The following is a 20,584-nucleotide window of genomic DNA, read 5'->3' on the forward strand; positions in this document are numbered from 1 at the left end:
AAAAATGAATTCCATATTTCATAATTAGAATGTGATTTTCAATCTTTGTCTTTCAGAAAAAGAAAAAGTATCACATGACAATCAATTGAATTTCAATTAATTTTTAAAAATCATATTTCCCTGCTGATTTGAATAGTAATCAATAAGATAAGGTGATCAGTTTTAAGAAAAAAGAAAGATATGTTACAATCACACGTTCTGTACTTTAAAATCAAGAAACAGGTAAACTCCAAAAATAAGATAATTCCTTACAAATTCCATAAAACAATTTCCTTAAAACTTTATTTATTCAAAATCAAATCAACTAGGTATTGCGCTTGAATAAATTATTAAAATTTGATCTCTAAATAAAAATGCAATTAATTCTATAAACATTATTAGTGTAGCACGTACCAAATATCCAGTAGGCGTTAAAATTGTAAATTCTTATTAAGATTAACATTCTCAATTATTCTAATTGATTGATCTATATAAAAAGATAAGAATTAATAATTTTTTGAAAAAAAAATCATTTGCACATAATTAATAAGATGTTAACAAATTAATACCAAAGGCATATAATTTTTTATTGAATCATTTATTATTCAACAAACTGTACGTATACATTAAAATACAAAAAAAAAAAACAATCAAATAAATTGCAATTCATATAAAATGATTTTTGAATTTTATTTTTTGAAAAATTTTATAGGCTGTGTAAAACACCTTACACAAATACATATAATATATATTAAGTTTGAAATAATAATATGAATTTGACATAAATACATATAAATGGAAAATGGTTCATAATTATTATATTGAGCTACGAAAAATGGAACCGTAAATTTAAAATAGAAGAACTTGTATGTACATATAATGTATACATATTATCCATATACTTGTACATATATATTAAGTTGCATGAAAAAAATTTAAACTCTAGGTAACTAGTTTTTATTACAGTGATTTTCTCAAATTAAATTAAGATCAAATTTTCAACAATTTAAGATACATATTTAATTTATTGCTAAATGTCAATAAAAACCAATGCAAACTATAAACAAGTAAAAACGTTTCAGTCGGTATAAACCGATTGAATTATACCCTGCACCTTTCGTTATTGTGTAGCAATTACCTGTGAAATCATTCTATAGAAACTTCACGGACATGTCTGACCTATAATTGGACACCCGACTGCCAAGTTTCATGAATCTGACTTTATAATTTTTCCAAATATTTAAAATTAGCTTTTGGAGTTGTATGGCAAGTACCTGAACCTGTCAAGGAATTCCATCAAAACTTCACAAATATATCTGATCTATAATCGGACACACAACTACCAAGTTTCATGAATCTGACTTTATTATTTTTCCAAATATTAAGAATTAGCTTTTAAACTTGTATGGGAGCTACACGAACCTGTCAAGCAATTCCACCAAAACTTCAGAAATATATTTGACCCATAATTAGACACATGACTGCCAAGTTTCATGAATCTGACTTTATTATTTTTCCAAATATGTAAAATAAGCTTTTGGAGTTGTATTGCAAGTACCCGAACCTGTCAAGCAATTCCACTAAAACTTCACAAATATATCTGATCTATAATCGGACACACAACTACCAAGTTTCATGAATCTGACTTTATTATTTTTCCAAATATGTAAAATAAGCTTTTGGAGTTGTATTGCAAGTACCCGAACCTGTCAAGCAATTCCACTAAAACTTCACAAATATATCTGATCTATAATCGGACACACAACTACCAAGTTTCATGAATCTGACTTTATTATTTTTCCAAATATTAAGAATTAGCTTTTAAACTTGTATGGGAGCTACACGAACCTGTCAAGCAATTCCACCAAAACTTCAGAAATATATTTGACCCATAATTAGACACATGACTGCCAAGTTTCATGAATCTGACTTTATTATTTTTCCAAATATGTAAAATAAGCTTTTAGGGTTGTATGGCAAGTACCCGAACCTGTCAAGCAATTCCACTAAAACTTCACAAATATATTTGATCTATAATCGGACACACAACTGCCAAGTTTCATGAATCTGACTTTATTATTTTTCCAAATATTAAGAATAAGCTTTTAGACTTGTATGGGAACTACTCGAACCTGTCAAGCAATCGCACCAAAACTTTAGAAATATGTCTGACCTATAATTGGACACACGACTGCCAAGTCTCATGAATTTGACTTTATTATTTTTCCAAATATTGAAAATAAGCTTTTAGACTTGTATGGGAGCTACTCGAACCTGTCAAGCAATTCCACCAAAATTTCAGAAATATATTTGGTCCATAATTGGACACATGACTGCCAAGTTTCATGAATCTGACTTTATTATTTTTCCAAATATTTAAAATTAGCTTCTGGAGTTGTATGGCAGGTAGCCGAACCTGTCAAGCAATTCCTCCAAAACTTCAGAAATATATTTGACCTATAATTGGACACATGACTGCCAAGTTTCATGAATCCGACTTTATTATTTTGCCGAATATAAAAAATTTGCTGTTGGAGTTGTATGGCAGCCACCCGAAACGGTGCAGCTATCCCATTAAAATTTTTAGAGCATGTGTAGAATATAATTGGACACATGTATACAAAATTTTATGTTTATAGCTTTATTAGTTTTTGAAATATTTAAAATAATTTCTTGGAGTTGTATGGCAGCTACCCGAACCCGTTGTCCGACTTAGTCCAATAACAACAGGGTTCGTCCTTGGCACAAAAGAAAAAACTTGTGAAAGTTTGGTGTTGATTCGTTTTTGAGTTATCGTGCGATCGGACGGACGGACGGACGAACGGACGGACGGACGGACGGACGGACGGACATGTCTAAATCGACGCAGAATTTTACGCTGAGCAAGAATATATATATATGTCCATACCGCAGATGACTCCTTCAAGTAGTTACAAACTCCATACCAAAGTTAATATACCCTTCACGAAGTGCAGGGTATAAAAAATCTTTAAGAAAATCTCGGGAACAAGTAATTTACATACTTACATATTATGTAAATATAAAACAGAATCATACTTACAAATGTACTTACTTATGTATATGCAAAATTTAAATATTTTTTATATTTTTAATTTTAATCTATTGACAGAAGACAAACTATACGATGTGAAACGATCGTGCATTATTTATATCGTGTCTTCCGCGAATTGAAATGTGGCCTTGCCGTTTGATCGTGTACAAGTACGTTTATATAAATATGTATGTACATTATGTGCACTCTATAACTATTTATAATAACTGTTCCATGAGAGCTTTTTTTTCTTTCAACTGTTTTTACTTTTTATCGCCTTAAAATAACTATAAAAACCGCGCTTAAAACTTATTTATTTTATTTTTATTACTTTATTCTTTTTCATTTACAATTTTTACAAGACAGTCGAATAAAATGGTATATAAAAAACAAAAGAAAAAAATTCAATTGATCGCCTGTAGATATTGTTTACATTTTGTGGAATTATTTTATTTTTTTGAAAGCAAATTCATAACAATTTATAAAATAATTGAATATTGTAGAAAATATATTAAAAGAATCCTACAAAACTAAATAACAATTTCGTTTATAATTCACAATTAAAGCTTTTTTTTAAACTTTTAACACAATATTCTTTTATAGCTTTAGCACAAATAGAAGATTCTTCTTCAAAATAAGTATTTTCACTTATTAACTGCTAGCTGGTCTGATTCGAATTCATTTCGATAAATTTCAAATGAAAAATTTTCGACAGATAACTTCTACAGCGGATTTCAATTAGAAATACAAAATAATACAAAAACTTTAAATAATATTTAAATATAAAGTAAAAATTATTCATATCCTAATATTGGCATGAATTTATTCTTATTTTTTGATTTTATTTTTAATCTAATTTAAATATTATTTTCCTCAAACTAATCTACTGTATACATTGCAAATATTGCAAAATTCTTTTTTTTTTCTTAAATTGATTGTTTTTCAAGTTTTTCTTTATAGGTTTTTGTTATATACTCGTATATAGGTAAGAATTTTTCTTTGATTTATTAAGTTTTTTTTTTTGTTTTTCATCTATTTATGTTCAATAGGTTTTTTAAAGATTGCATGAGATCTGATTGCTAACCGATATGACAACATAATGCATTTTTATATGACTAATGAATGTATACCAGATCATTAGTGCAATGCAAGATGAGTTCTTTTGCAATTTAAAAAATTTAATACAATTTCTATATTGAAAATTATATTGAAACAAGCAACTGGCTCTAAAATGGTAAAATAATAAATAATGAACATTTAAGATTTTCAATATATTGATTTTTCATTCAATTATTTTTACCTATATAGTAGTCAAATGTCTCTATACACACACACACGCTTACAATTTTAAAAATATTAATAGAAAAATAATTTTTTTTCGTTATTTTCAATTTTTAAGCTTTATGGTCTTAACTTGGTAATAAATTCTTAATAGTTCAATTTCAAATGAATCAAAATAGTATAACAATCATGTTTATTTTTTGTATAACAATCGTAAAATATTGTATGAAATATCATTAAATGACACTTAGTCACATTAATAAACGGTCTTGTTAATTAATTTTATAGATTTTTTTTTTTGTTTATTTGAGAACAATTAATTTCAGATAAACAATTAAAAAATTCTGGTAAATAATAATGAATGATTTTTCAATTAAAACTTTTAAACATATTGTTAAAATTTAATAAATATTTTTATAAAGCAAAAAAGAAATGAATCTGTTAGCTGTAAAATATAAAAAGGTACTCAAAAATGTTGATTTACGATTAATTAACTTATTACATTAACAAAGCAATTTGGATTGCTTCGATTATAATATATACGAAAATATTTTCATAATTAAGAATAAATTGTATAATAAAAATAGCTAGATACACCATTTTAATTGTTATTATTAGCGTGATTGTGTATCATACTATTTTACACACTAAATCAGGAGAAAGTAAGGGAATCAGGAGAGTGAATGTATAGAAAATGTATAGAAAATTTAATCATGTATTGATTCACTTTGTTCTTGAAGATAATTAGGTATAGTGGATATTTTGAAAAATAGTTCAAAAACCCTTTTGAAAAAATGAGAAAATCTTATTGGAAAAATGACATATTGTTCAATTAAAAATTTAATAAATAAAAAGCGAAATACACCATTAGACTATATGAAATTTGAATGCTAACATTTTTCTTTCGAAATGTTTAGTTAATCAGTTGAAAATGGTTTTTATGGTTCGCGAAGCGAATAAGTACTCAAAGCAAAGAACTTATTCGAATGTTCGTTAAAATGATACTATAACATATTTCGCGAAAAATTAAATTCGCTAGGGTAAACTCGTTGCTATTTCGAGGGTAAAAAAAAAATAAAATTTTAAGTTATTAAAAAAGTAAGCAAAGGGAATAATGTATTGGTTATAAATATAAATAGATTTTTCACAAATTTAACGTTTAATTCATATTTTGACATTTTTAATTTTTAAAATATATATGTTTTTATCGACTGACTTTTTTTCTATTGTGATGAGCACACTAGTTGTAGTAACAGTAAAGAAGAGAAAAATGCAAACATTGGAAGGATACGAAAGATTTAATTGAATCAGAAGCTCAATTGGAAGTCCTAAAGCGTTTAACTACACAGCAAAATTCTGCCACATTTCTTTCAAAATCAAAAAAATTAGAAGTTGTCTTTTAATTACATTTACCTTTAATAAATAGATATTTAAAATCCTACAAATACTACAAATACTATTGTAGTAAAATGGATTATGTTACTACAATAGCATTTGTTTAATTATTTTACAACAGAGTTTTGAAAAATACTTGTAATCATATACAATTTTCATTTGCCTATTTTTAATATTTCTCTCGAAATAGTTTTATAACACATAAAATTATTTAGAGAACTATAATACTATTTAACCGATTTCGAGAACAATAATCCTATATACAATGGTAATCCTATACATTATCTGTATTATGAAAAAACTTTTAAATGCCGGCATACAAAAATGTTATCAATTTTTATTTTAAGATTATATGTATTTATTAATTTACTTTAATTTTTTCCATTACAATCATTTTCACTTCCTAAAGCTATACCAGTCGATATCGTTCCATTGTTATTATAATATGACAACAAACCTGTAGGCATAGTTTAGAAAACATATTATACATTTTTTTCGAATAGCTATTAACAACAACTTCATAAATATATAAGTATATAGTACTTCATATTATGTTCATTATGAACAAATGACACCTTAAAACAAATTTTTGATTTTCCTATAAGTATACTTACTCCCTTATTATCTTATTTATTATAAAATTTTCTTCCGGCTAAAAGTATCTTTATATATACGTATGTGGAGTATGGAACCACGCATTTCTTATTAAAATAATGCCTATACATATATACACAAATTAATATAAATGAAAGAAAATATAAATTTTTTATATAAAATAATTCTATTCAAATTATTTTCTTAAAGCCTTGATAAAATTTAAAACAAATTACAAAACTAAAAAAAAAAACATTTTTATTTCACAAAATTTAATATAATTTGTATGCAATAATCACAAATAATATAAATTCCTATATATATGTACATATTATAATATATGAGTATTTGTAATCGTAAGAAAGAAATCAAAAATTAGGTAACCTAAAAATATATAAGAAAAAAATATATAAATCCAATTAAGAACATTATAATTATAATTTCAATCAATATGATGATGAAAACGCGAGATAAAAAAAATAATAATGGTAACAAACTATAACAATAATTATAGGAATTTAACGATCAAAACTACCTTGAATTATTCTAACAAAAATAACTAATTTATTGCCTTAAGATATTTTTTTTTTCTGAAATAAAATGCAATATTTTTATTTTTATATTTACTCTCATAAAGAATATTTTTATATTTTATATATTCAGAATTAAATTGTATTAATTTTGAAATTTAAATTTTTAATTTGTAAATACATACTTTGTACATATATACATATATAAAAAATTAATAATGTTTAGCTATATGAATAGAGTTAACCTTCAAGAAGTTCAAGCAAAATTAAAAATATACAATAGCCACAACATTTAGAAAAAAAATCTTACAGAATAAGCACATTAATTAGTTCATAAAAAATGTAAAATCGGCTCAATTAGGTTTCCGAGCCCTAATCTTTTCAAAAAAAATTATAAATTCATTGTAACTCCAAATACAAATTATATTCAACATTAAAAAAGCTAGCTTTATACACATTAAACATAAAAAAAATTAAAAAATTAATATTAACTAGTTGCCATATTTCAATAATATGCAATATCAATTTAGATCGAAAATACCCACAAAATAAAATAGTGAATATTAATAACCTTAAATATTTAATATAAAAAAAAGTACGGTAGGCTCGTCACCTACAAAGTAAACTCAAACCCGAAAAAAGGTCGAGTTCCCAAGGTGTGATATATCCCAAATGTTGATCAATCCGTGCCATAGTCAAAATAAGCTCACATACAAAATTTCCTCAAAATAGATTCAACCGCTTCTTTACGCTTACCTACTATGAAGATGTGCGTCCCCACCGAAAACTCGATATCCAAAATTTGGTGCCATCACATAACCTACCTGATTGTATACAATGCGGTCGGTAATTATAATGAATGAAATTTGTTAGAAAAAGAAATAACTCTAAAAAAAAATTACTTCATTTGTCATTCAAATTTTCATTTATCATTGGTTTTCTTAATATTTTCAGCTAATTATTATCTAGTAAAATTATTTTTTTGTCATTTCTACAAAAAAAAATAATGCAATTTTTAATGATTGCAGTTTTTTACCCGGGAACAAAGAAAAAACTTCTTTTTGGGAACCGGCACATTTTTCTACCGAATCTTAAAACACGTTTTTTTATGAAATTTTTTTCAAAGTTAATTTATGGCATTTTTAGATTATTTTAATTTTTTTAAATAAAATTTTAAAGTTATTGAGGATTTAAAGCAAATATTTAAATTCTTTTTAATAAAAAAGTAGGATAAATCACTTTTTTGTGAGTTTCTGATAAAAGAATCGATTTATTCAAGCTGTTTAAGCAGATCAAAAATAACGTTACATTCATAATAAATGTGCTATTTCATACCTAAAGTACACTTTATTGGTACTCCTGTTTTAATATCAGAAAATGATTTTCTTAATATTTTGAACTTTATACCTACAAGAAGATCATAAGAAATGATTTGAAATCAAAAGATTTAAGATAAAAACTTTTATAATTTTTTCTATTTTGGCATTACAAAATTAACATCAAAACATTAGGATTCCAAAATATTTGCGAAATTCTTTCTATTGATATTAAGATTTTAAACACATGCTCTTTATTATGACGTGTCCGTGTTTTTTAAAATTCAGTTTTAACTTTTCTATTAGTAAATATTTACATGCAGTGTGTTAGTTTAAATAAGGAATCTCAATAAAGAATTTTCGAAAATTAAATGCTGCTTTAACAGTTTTTTAAAAATGAAGTCTTGCCAATTACAAGAAATATGAAAAAGTTGAGAATTGTTTTTTCCTTGCTGCCAACTATGATTTAAAAAAAAAAAGTTTTATGCAAGAACTTTTCTAATTTTGAAACAGCACTGCTTCTTCAGATTTTTTCTTACTATAACACTCGGTTAGTTTTATTTAAAAGAAACATGAAAAAAAGGAAGAATTTAGACATTCTTAAACTCAACTTTTGTTGATTAATTTCAATTGAAGTATGTTATTTTATTTATAATTTTAATTACGTAGGTGTTTTAATTCAACAAACCTTTTAATCAAATAAGTTTCATGCTGTAATTATGAAAACCGGCTTAAAAAATTATTCTATAATTTATTTTTGAAATTTCTAACGTACACAATTTACCTGGATTTTCAATTTTCTTATACCAGAATAACATTTATATAAACTTATTACGTAAACAAAACTAAATTTATTAAAACTATAAAAGTTTTAGGAAAGAAAACAAAATTACCTTCAGAAAAAAAAGGAATTTAAATTTATAACACCATTACACCATACGAGTTTTTGTAAATTTTCGACACGAGTTTTTCGTGTAAAAATTACTCATGTACAAAAATTCAAAAACAAAAATTTTTTAAATTATTGAATTTTTGAAGTTTTTGTTTTCATATTCTGATTTTTTCTAACACTAAATAAAAAAAAATTTTAAAATAACCCCCAACCCTTCCTTCAAATGTGTTAATTCTGTAGTATTCTCCTACTTGAATAAAACTGTAGTATTCTCCTACTCTTTTAGATACTTATATTTAAACTGTAAAAGCCGGTATAGTGTTGTATAACATATACTATATCGTCAACAACTGTAATACCCAAATTTTCAAATCATTTATTATTCCAAACCATTTAATCAAATATGCTTAGAGTAGAAAAAAGTATGACGAATTTAATTATGTGGATTTCATAAAAACTACATACATATATATTTATATAATAAAATTAATTTTTAATGATACATAAATTTTAAATATAATTGAGGTAAATAAAGAAATATGAACATAAAAATAAAACGTAATTGCATTATGAAGAAAAAAATAAAATATGAACGAAACTAAAATTATTTTGTTCCGGCTAATATTTTCATTCAACTTTTTATTAATGTTATACATAAAAAGGCATAAAATAAAAATTCGAATCAAATTGAAAAATTAATTATCAAAAATTATTCATACAATTATCTAGTTTCAGCTCGCGTTTGTTATGTATGTGAACCTAGTTGACATATTCCTTTTTTTTGTTTTGATATGCGAGTATGATTGAGTTTGTTTCGAAGGGAACAAAGAAAACCCAGAAATAATAAACCAGCAATCATATATTAGATTTATGGTGCATATTCAAAATATTTCCCAATATATATTGGAAAATATTCACCAATTCATATTATTCTTTAGAATATGCAATATAAATTAGTGAAATTTTATAAAATTTTACAATTCGAATATTTTTCATTATTCTTTTAAACATAAATATTAAGTCAATGATACGTCTGTCGTCATTACCGCAAAAAAGTGGTTAAAATGAAAAGTGAAAAGGAAAAACTACCTTTCATCAAAGTGAATGATAAAACAGCTGGATGGTCATTTTCCAGTATGGCAAAGATTTCACGATCATGTTAATCACGTCATTCGCTTGGTTTATGAATGTTTTCTTCGTTATTCATTTTCTCACATATAAAAATCACTTATGCATCAAACTTTAAAGAAATACACAAAAAAAACGAATAACAAATTTCACAAAAATATCAATGATAAAAATAATAATAAACTTGAAACACCATACGATTCACATCAACCAAAAATTTGCATAAATAAAGTGAAACAAAACACTGGAACTCTGTTCCGTATTTTTAATAAAATTCCAAAAGACATTAAAGATTTTAAATTTTTATTTTTATTCAATACTCAAAAAAAATGTTAAATTAAACATAAACTATTTATTTTGTTAGAAAAGAATTTCAGCATTTATATTTAAAAAAAAAACAAATAAATCACAAGGGAACCCTCAGAATATTTTTCTTTTAAATAAATTCAAACTTTAATCGTTTTTAAACTAACTTTAATTATTGCTCTTGTTATAAATGAATTGAAATTATATGGTTCACATAATTTAAAATTCAAAGAAACGCGTTGAAAATATTAATCAGTCTAAAATTAAAAAAAATGTATTTAATGATTTATTTATACGTTTTTAATCTTATTTTTAACTTCAAATAAGCTGCACGCCGCAGTGCTCTAAAAATTTTAAAAATTTTTATACCTTTTCGACAACGCTTTTTTTTTAATTCAAAAACTTTATGATGAAATTACAAGATAAAAAACTTACACAATTATCTTAGAAATTAAAGAGAAAAAAATCTTCAATTCTTTTAACTTAAAACTCAAATCGTAGCATATGAAGCAAAATAAAGTTTAAACATCACTTCTAAATTTACATCACGTTCAATAATTTGTTGAACAATTTTAATGATTAATAAATAGGAGATCATTTTTTCCTTAACTTACTTTTGCAGATTTGCACAATTTGTCAACTCTGATATTATATTAATATTAATTGCAATGATAATCACAACTAATTTATGGAGGAAAGAAAATAAATACAAAAAATTTATTATTTTAAGTAAAAAAACTTAAAAAAAATTATTTTTAGAAATTTTAGGGATATGAGTGTTTCTGTCACAACACTGAAATCATTTATAAATGTTGATATTATTTGTACAATTAATAATACTGAATTGAATTGGTTGCGTTAACTTAAGGAATAATTGCTATAAATGCTTTAGCTCTATAATAATAAGTTGTCTTATAATGGGATTTTCGATAATTCAGAAATACACTGAAAGTTCTAAATTAAATTTTAAAAGTTTGTGGCTTCCGAAATACAGTGAAAATGTTAAATTTACAATATATCATATTTCGAAATGCATATTAAAAGCTCTTGACATAGTACACCATTTTAAAAGGTATCGAATACGCAGCCCGTGTAGTAAAAAAAGGTGAGACCGCTTTTTTCATACAATGCAGCGTTTTCAAATGCTTTTCCCTATTAAATAATAAGGAAAAGCATTTTATTATAATTAAAAATAACGGTATTAAAACTTTTTACACATACAATACAAATAATATACAGTCTTAATAAAATGGGAGTTACCACTATTTTCGTAAATACAATTTAATTTTGTTAATTTTTTTTTTCATTAAATTTGCAACAGACAAAAATTTTCTTTGTTTGCAACACATAAAAATAATATCTACTTTAGAAATTTTCTGTTCTATTTCTAAAAATAATCAATTCTATTCTAATCTATTAATTAACGATCTATTGAATTGTACGTAGAGTACAACCAGTAAAATAATTAAAATTTGTACTAACAAGGCAAATTTTATTTAAGAATCAAAATATAGAAAATTAAAGCGTCTAAACATATAAAAAGTAGAATATATGTACATATATACTTATGGTTAGTGTGAATAAGAATACTTATTATTTGGAACTACTAATACAAGTATAATTATTAGTGGGAACTCAATTTGTATTTTCTCCATCATACCAAAGATATTATAAACAAGGAAATTCAAACAAAAAGTTTTTTTCAATTAATTTCAAGAAAAAAAAAGTATTATATGGATTAAAATCTAATTTAAGAATGGAACACATACATATTATACAAAATTTATGTACTGTGTAATGTTTGTCTGTTCTGCGCACAGCACAGTTCTAATGCAAAAGTTTTAATAATATTAATTTAATTTTTGAATGTTGTATTTATTCAATTATTTTGTGAAAATTTAAATGCGACTTTCACTTAAATTTAAAGTTTTATCAACAATTTCTTTTCCGCTCTGCTCGTAACTTGCGGAAAAGAAACTTTCAATTAAATTTTTATAAAAAAAACTACTTCACTATATTAATTTAAACATTTCATAATAAAAAAATATGCGACAAAATTTTGTAGTGATGTTTTAAAACGTCGTTTTTCCTTATTTGAAAAAAAAACATCTCTGATTTCACTACAATCTCTTGTGTTAACAAATTAAGCTTCATTTATCGCTTACTCAAAATAAAGCATTATATAAATATTCATTTTTCTGTAATATTTCATTTCTTTTAAATTCATACTTTTTACAGTTTATTTATTTTGTCCCCTCTTTTGCAATATACCATATTCAATTTTCCATATACATACATACAAATTGTATTATGCATTAAAATGAAAATGATTTAAAAAGTTCTATTGATTTACGAATTTTAGAACGAGGTATACTTAAGACGTATAAAATGTCTGTATCTATTTGTGTTAAAAAAACTACTAGGTACTTAAAAGTAATGATACCTATAAAATCAAGAACAATGGTTTATGTTCAAATTCCCACACATGTCCTATGTTGTGATATTCCACACATATTATATTTGTAAAATATATTCCGCAAATGCTTAAAATTAATTATTTATATTAAAAGAAGGGTAAGATGGTTGATCTTAGCTGAACCTTTAAAAAAATATCAAAAAATGTTTAATATAATCAAAATTTTTCTAACTGCAATCAGGAAAATATTTTAAAGTAATAAAAACGAAATTCAATTCAAGAGTTTAAATCGGAAAATATTAAAACAATGAGAATAATAAAATTAAAAAAAGTTGTAAATTATTAAAAACTAAATATTTTGATATACAATTTCTTTATTACAAGCTATTTCCTACGCATTAATTTGATATTGCATATCTTATAAATCGTTTACTTGATATTTGCCTGAGTTCCCTGTTAGCTTTTTATTGGTATCTATTAGGTTTTGTTATACTCTAATTGTACTATACACCAGGTTTTTTCATTATCAAGGCAGAGTTTTGCAATTCAGAACACATAACCGCATTATCTTTTCATATAACATGTTTAATGTGTTTTAAGTACTAAGTGTTATAATATTTTTCCACTTGCGAAGCTTTTTCAATTTTACTAGGACCAGGCGCGCAAAACATTGAAATATGCAAATGTGTAAAATGAAAGTTTCTTTATTGGCAGAACATCTATAGGATTTTTATTCATACTTCTTTCTCCAGTTTATAAATAAGTCTGGTTAAATCTTACATTACTGACAAATATATACAAGTGAAATTTTGATTTATTATGTTAATTTATTTGGAAGTACATACATAAAATTGGAAAAAAATATCTGAATTAATAATTTTCTAAACGCAATTTGATTCAATCACAAAAAAAATATTTTTCTATTTAAAATTTCTACAAGAGTCGCAGCATTAAAAATTCTAAAAAATTTTGTGATTATTTTAAGAATAAAGTTTTTTAACTTATTTTTAAATTTTAATAACGTCAGATTACAAAACTGGTAAAAATATACAACATACCGAAACTATATAGTAAACAATTACATATAAAAAAATCGACAATAGTTATCGCAAAACATATTACTAACTTATGTTGTTGAGAATGACTGTTTTCAACTGATATTTGAAATTCTCTTTTCAGAATGAAGAAATTAATTACTTTGGTAATAGCCGTTGTAGAAGTGGTGAACTCTGTAAAAGTTTCTACAGCTAATTATAACATAATTCATCATTCACCTAATAGAAGACACTTTGCTCATTCAACCGGCTCTTCAAAATATTATTTTGGACCAAAATCATTTTATAGCATTTCAACACAATACAACCCATTCGGGTAAGTTAAAACTTCAATTTTTATAATCGCAATAAGAAACAAATTTATTTCATACTAAAGCAAAAATTATAATAACAAAGTTCAGTATTTTAAAAAATAGATTTTTTGAAAAACAAAAAAAAAAACAAAAAACTGGATTCTCAGGGTTAATTTTAGGTTTATATTTAAAAATATAACCAAACAGGTACTTACTAATTTTATTTTACTTTTTGGAAATTGGATTGTCTTCAATTATTTTTCTTAGGTCTGTCTCTTGAATTACAGTATTATTTCCAGTCATATCAGGACTTATAAAGTTAAAACTACCTTCTTCGTCAATAATTTCATTATTGTTAAAATTTGTCATTATTGAAGATAAATCTTCTTTAACAAAAAAATTAATCTCTTCGGAATTACTACTTGGTTGGCATTCTTTACCATGTTTTTGGCCAGACACGATTTCTTGAATGTCTTCGGAAAGCTCTGCTTCTAACATTGGTAACTCACATTCGTCATCCTTAATAACTACTGGCTTTTGTAAATTTTGATATTCATAATCAAACAAAACGTACTTTAATCGAATCAATAACTGATACTGCATCAAAACATTAAAAGTTGTAAAGTTAAATATTTCAAGAAAATCATGTTGATCCATTAGTTTCTTCGCAACCTTGTTTGCTAAACTCAATATATTGTAAAACAATTCCAAATTAGATTTAACGAAACTAAAATTTTATTAATGTTAGTTAAATAAAATTATTTTACAAAATAAAAACAAATTATGACAATGGTTTTACCTTTCGTTATGACTAATATTTCCATTAAGGATACAGATCAATTTGTCTAATATCATGGTTAAGTATACTAAATGTTGGAAGTTCCATTCCCCTAATATACTTGGAATTTGGTAAAAGAATTTTTTTAAAAGAACATAGGCATCATAAACGAAGTCTGTTAATAAAAAATGGGAAAATTTAATCAAAAATCCAAAAAAAAATGTTGAAAATAAAAAAACAAACTTCTTTGAACACAAGTAAGGGCAACTTCGAGATTAGAAATGAAAACGTTATAATGAGACTCACGATACATCAATGATTGAATCTGATCAAATAGTATGAGATATTTCAAAGCTTTAACATCATCTAACAAAGAAATTAAATAATATTAAACAAACAACAGTTTATGTTTTTTATTTACCTGAAAGACTTCTATTAATTGTATTTCGAACACTCTTGCAAATGTCATCATATATTGCACATGTTTTTTGTTTGTCAATATTACAAGTGATACATTTTGATCCTTCTATAATTTTGCGACACATATAGCAATATATTGAATTATTAAGTTTCTGAAATTACAAAAACAATTAATTTTGTGTATCACATTTTCTGTACCCATAAATTATTACCCAAAAATCGATATCTTCAACACAAAATTTACAATTACAATTAAACTTTAAATAAGCTTGTAATTGCTTGCGTGTAGAATTGGGGTAATATTTATAGTCAGCAAGATATGATAAAGTTATTTCTTCACCTTGCCATATTTCTTTATTAGCTTTTATAAGCAAAGCTCCTGATTCTAGCAATCTAAAAACGAAAAAGTAACAATATTTTGTCAAGAAAAAATAAAAGTAAATATATTTTGCTTTTTATTTGTGAATGAGAATAATAAATTCATATATATTTTGAATAAAAGTAAAAATTTACATTGGTGTAGCGTTTGAATCACAAGAATGACGGAATTTCGTCACGACTGGATATACACCTTGCATTGTAGCAGCTGAAGTGTTATCAGATAAATTCGTGTTGAACGTATTCATACGGATATGTAATATTTCTTTGGTAGCGCGATATGCAATGTTTAACTTTTCTTCCAAAGTAAATTCGTGATCTGCATTTCCAACATTATCTATATACGCTTGATTCATAAATTTTCTTGTAACCTTAGTTGGTAATTGTATGTTTCTATAACGAATAAACCCAGTTTTAGACCGAGCTTCATAAGCATATGCCGCAATTAACTGTAGAGCTTCAATTTGTGCTTCATTTTCACTATAGTTGCAGTACTCAAAGATAGTTTGAGAAGAATTTTTCCGAGAAAAATTGGGATTGAAAACCTCACTTTGACATGGTTGAACTTCGATGTTTTGAATATTTTCAGGATGTACAAATACATAGCCGAGTTCAACCGAATTGATTTTTACTTGGTTTTGAAGCCTCAATAAAATGGAAGCTATAAAAACCTAAAAAAGAAAGAGTCAAAGTAAAGTATAGTTTTTAATATAACATTTAAAAAACTAGAATACCAGTAAATCAGCTTTTTCAAATTGAACATTTGAAAAAAAATCTTCAAGTATTGAAGTTCTTTCCACAGCATAAACAGCAAGGCGCAGTGCATACTAAAATTACAATTGACATTAATTGTTATCAAGACAAACATCATGTAGTTTGTAATTACCGTGGCCATTGAATATATCTCACTGTTATCAACTGTCTTATAACTATCAAAATTAGAGAGAACTTTTTTAATTCTAGCTTGAGGTCCAAATTTTATATTATCCATAACTAGCTCAAAAAAATCGTGGATATCAGGCGCATTTCTGCAAACAAAAAAGCATACTAAAATAATGAAAGTTTCTGCGTTATATTTATTTAAGAAATACCAGAAAAACTTTCTTTTTCGAAATCATAATAAGTATTTTATATCCTTACGTTAATCGTTGCAAAGTAATTTATTGAAATCATAATTGCTTGGAAAAATTTTTTTTTGAAATTAAATTGGTATACAACTGAAAAAAATTGGTATACAACTGAATTGTGCTGAAATACAACTGAATTTTACAGGTAAAGTAAATCATTTTTTAAAATTTGTTGTGTATTAATTAAAATTTTATCAACATTGTAAGTATAAATAACATTATAAGGATAACATTATTAGGACATAATACGAAAATACAATTGTATGCTATAATAACAATATAACAAGATCAGACAAATAAGATAATGAAAACTTCGAAATATGGTAAATAATAGATATTTTTTTTAAACCTCCAAAACTATAACTATACTTACATAAGGTAATCCTACATAAGCTACTTACGTATTCTTGCTGAAGATATAAGTCTGAATATATGATAAACTTTTGATAAAAAGCCGAAAAAGCATAGTGGCATCCATCGAGTATAGCAAACCGTTTCGTAGGCCACAACATTCATATTGGTGAATTTTCAAATCATCCTTAAGGCATTGCAATCGACAATAATATTTTTGATGGCATTTAAAACAGGTATACAAAATGGTAGTCAATTGAAAGCAATATTCGCATTGCAGAATAGGTGTATAATATTCACGGTCTAATGGTTTTTCGAATGCAATAATTTTTCCCGTTGGAATATGCCGATTTGCTAAGATTTTACCATATCGTTTTCCATCAAAATGTTTTGATCTGAAAGCAAGTATAATTTATTTTTATACCGATATTTTCATTTTTTCACTTACATAAAAGTGCAAGCAACTGATGCTGAAGAAATGTTTTCGTCTAAACTGCCTTTGTATCCTTCATAAGGAATAAACATGCTATGGTCATCGACTTCCCCTAAATATTTTGAATGCAATTTGCTTTGAAGATCTCTTTGTAAATTTTCAAATATTTTAATCTTTTCTTCAAATTGCTTAATAAAAGTTAAACGGTTACTATTTTCTGAAATTTTGTAATCATTGAGTTTAAATTTAAAAATTAAATAATATTTACTTTTTTGCATTCGTTTGCTACGTGCAGTCTTCAGTTCTCTATTATATTCTTTTCGAAAAATATTGAAAGACTGTTCAAATTTCTCATATTCTCTTGTAGAATAATAGCATTCTATCAAATAACCCAATTCGTCTAAGTAAAAGAAATTATTTTGTTGGCAAACATATACAAACATCTCATAATCATTTATGGCATTCTAAAAAGATAATCGATATTATTTTCGATTTATATTATTAAAGTTAATTTTGTTTTATACAACGCATGTACATACATAATATATTATTATGTCGAAAAATATATTTTGTACATACATATATTATGTCGAAAACATATATAGCCTACATAGTTTAAGGAAATTTAAAAATTTTGTTTAAAAAAATATTTGATATAAGACATGCAATGCCGATTAACTAAATTTACAATCTCATTGCAATTCGTTAATATTTCTGTTTTACATAATTAGAATGATTGTTAATTTATGTACATATGTATGTATATAAACATATACGTATACGCAAAAATAATCGTATAAACCATTGAAGAGCCATACGAAAAACCTGTACACGGAAAAATTTCACCGCTTGCACGATTTTTTTTTTTTTGCTAAAATTTTGATGAGTTTTCAAATTATCTTTAGGAATTAAAAGTGAATTTTAAATTACCTCGATAAAACCCTCATCCTTAAACAGTTTTGCTCGAAGTGCTATGATTTTTTTAAACTCTGGAGATTCAACGGCCGAGTTCCTAATAATCTTATGAGAATATTCCCAAAACTGGAAAGTAAAAGTTATAAATTCATTCTTATTTTAAAAGAAAGGTTTACAGAAGTAAAGTCCTTTGATTTATAAAGTTTCTCAGCTTTACAATAAAAGTCTTGATTTTCTCTCATACAGAAATTTTTAATTTCAGCTTGCGCTTGGTCAATAACCGATAACAATTCTCTGGTTTCCCTAATTCAAAAAAAAAAACAAAACTATACAGACATTCAGGACTAAGTAGTTTATTCAAACTTACAATAAATTTTCATTGCAAACTAATTCATCAAAAAGAAAAGTTTCTAACTGATCTTCATGCCTCCACATGTCATGAACAACACCAAATTTTAAATAAAGTTTATCCATATTGATATTAAGTAAAAATATACAAAATAACTTTTGAACTTGTTTCGTTTGCTTTTTAAAATTGTTTCTATTTATTAATATTGCGTTTTTAACGAACCGGGCAACTAAAGTTTAAGCTGAACAGTTTTTTGAATTTGTGCTAAAAGCAAAATGTTTCATATGTTTATAAGTGCTGCCATTTCTGATAAGTGTTTGTAGTAAAACAATTGGAAGTGAATCTATCAAGACGAAGGTATTGCCAGTTGCCGTCTTTTTTAGGATTTTATGATTTGCAAAGCGAAAAGATACTCGAATATTCGTCATAATGATATGTTCACGAACAATTAAATTTGCTAAGCAAAAATCGTTACTGTCGATATTTTCAAAATTTACAAAAAGGAAATGATATAGGTTGCATTAATAACTTAGTAAATCTAAATGGATTTTTCAAAAATTTAAAGTTTAATTGATATTTTAACATTTCTAATTTGTGAAATAAATGAAAGTACGTTTTCATTGAGTTCCGATTTATTTTATTGTGATGAGTATACCTGTAGCAGTAGTGAAAAGGAGGAAAGTGAGAACAATGGAAGCCTATCAACTAAATCCATTAAAGTTTCCAGAAGATCACTTGAAGATTCCAAAGCCTTTACCCCCACAACAATGTTCTTTTTTTTTTTTTTTTTTTTTTTTTTTTCTCTTTTAATATATCGCAACTAAGTTAATTAAACCTATCTAGCAATTTATTTTTCACGTGTAGAGAGAGTGGGAGAGCGTCCAACGACGGTAACCCCGGATTTTATAATTATATTATGGCTGCAAGATCTAAAGGTCTTCTTCTTTTTAAGCGACGTGTTGCACTACTATCTTCATCTTCAATTATTTTCCTCATTTCTATGTTTTCGTGTTGCGTTATTCTTTCGTTGTGGTTAATTGCGTATTTCCTTATTTCTTGTTCAACTGTGTTGATTTTTAAGTCTCTGTGAATAGTGGAGTTTCTGACATACCAAGGACCATCTACAATACATCGAAGCACCTTGTTCTGGATTGTCTGTATAATTTGGTAATTGCTTTTCTTAGTACATCCCCAAAGTTGGATACCATAAGTCCAAATTGGTTTAATAATTTGATTATATATTAAGAGCTTATTATGTAAGTTGAGCTCAGATTTCTTTCCGATTAACCAGTTAAATTTTCTTAGTTTCAAATTTATTTCCTCCTTCTTTTTCTTTACGTGGGTTTTCCAGCGTAATTTAGCATCTAGGGTCATTCCTAAATACTTTGCTTCATTAGCGTATGGCACTGCCACATCATTAAGCATGATACTAACAGGGTTAATGGTTCTGTTTGTAAAATTTACGTTAACGGATTTAGATTCGTTAATTTTAATACGCCATTTTTTCATCCAAGAGTTGACTAAATTTAAGTTTACTTGTAGCTTGTTTGAACATTCCTCAATTGTCTTTCCCGTAGCTAAGATTGCCGTGTCATC

The 20,584-nt window shown here is 25.5% G+C and overlaps 2 protein-coding genes across 3 annotated transcripts in view; one reads left to right on the forward strand and one right to left on the reverse strand.

Moving 5' to 3' along the window:
- LOC129610367 (peroxidase-like) overlaps positions 1-20,584 on the forward strand; it is an 87,475-nt gene that overhangs the window by 59,738 nt on the left and 7,153 nt on the right. The window contains exon 3 of the mRNA XM_055522936.1: positions 14,069-14,260. Coding sequence (XP_055378911.1) covers positions 14,070-14,260 — 191 coding nt within the window. The 5' untranslated portion in view covers position 14,069. The remainder of the gene's footprint in view (positions 1-14,068; positions 14,261-20,584) is intronic.
- Positions 14,453-18,124, reverse strand: LOC129610355 (uncharacterized). Of its 2 annotated transcripts, none has more exons than XM_055522916.1 (11): positions 17,993-18,124; positions 17,740-17,941; positions 17,342-17,686; positions 16,700-16,841; positions 16,548-16,640; positions 15,949-16,484; positions 15,648-15,828; positions 15,437-15,587; positions 15,259-15,381; positions 15,037-15,190; positions 14,453-14,964 (listed from the first exon to the last, which is right to left on the reverse strand). In XM_055522916.1, the coding sequence occupies exons 1-11, from the start codon at positions 18,000-18,002 to the stop codon at positions 14,463-14,465; spliced, it is 2,439 nt and encodes an 812-aa protein (XP_055378891.1). In that variant the 5' UTR covers positions 18,003-18,124; the 3' UTR covers positions 14,453-14,462. The 2 variants fall into 2 exon arrangements, with proteins under 2 accessions (XP_055378891.1, XP_055378900.1); XM_055522925.1 differs by having other exon boundaries at positions 17,740-17,902; positions 17,993-18,111.

Source organism: Condylostylus longicornis, unplaced genomic scaffold (genome assembly GCF_029603195.1).
Source record: "Condylostylus longicornis isolate FDR11 unplaced genomic scaffold, ASM2960319v2 ptg000004l, whole genome shotgun sequence".
NCBI classification, from domain to species: Eukaryota; Metazoa; Arthropoda; class Insecta; order Diptera; family Dolichopodidae; genus Condylostylus; species Condylostylus longicornis.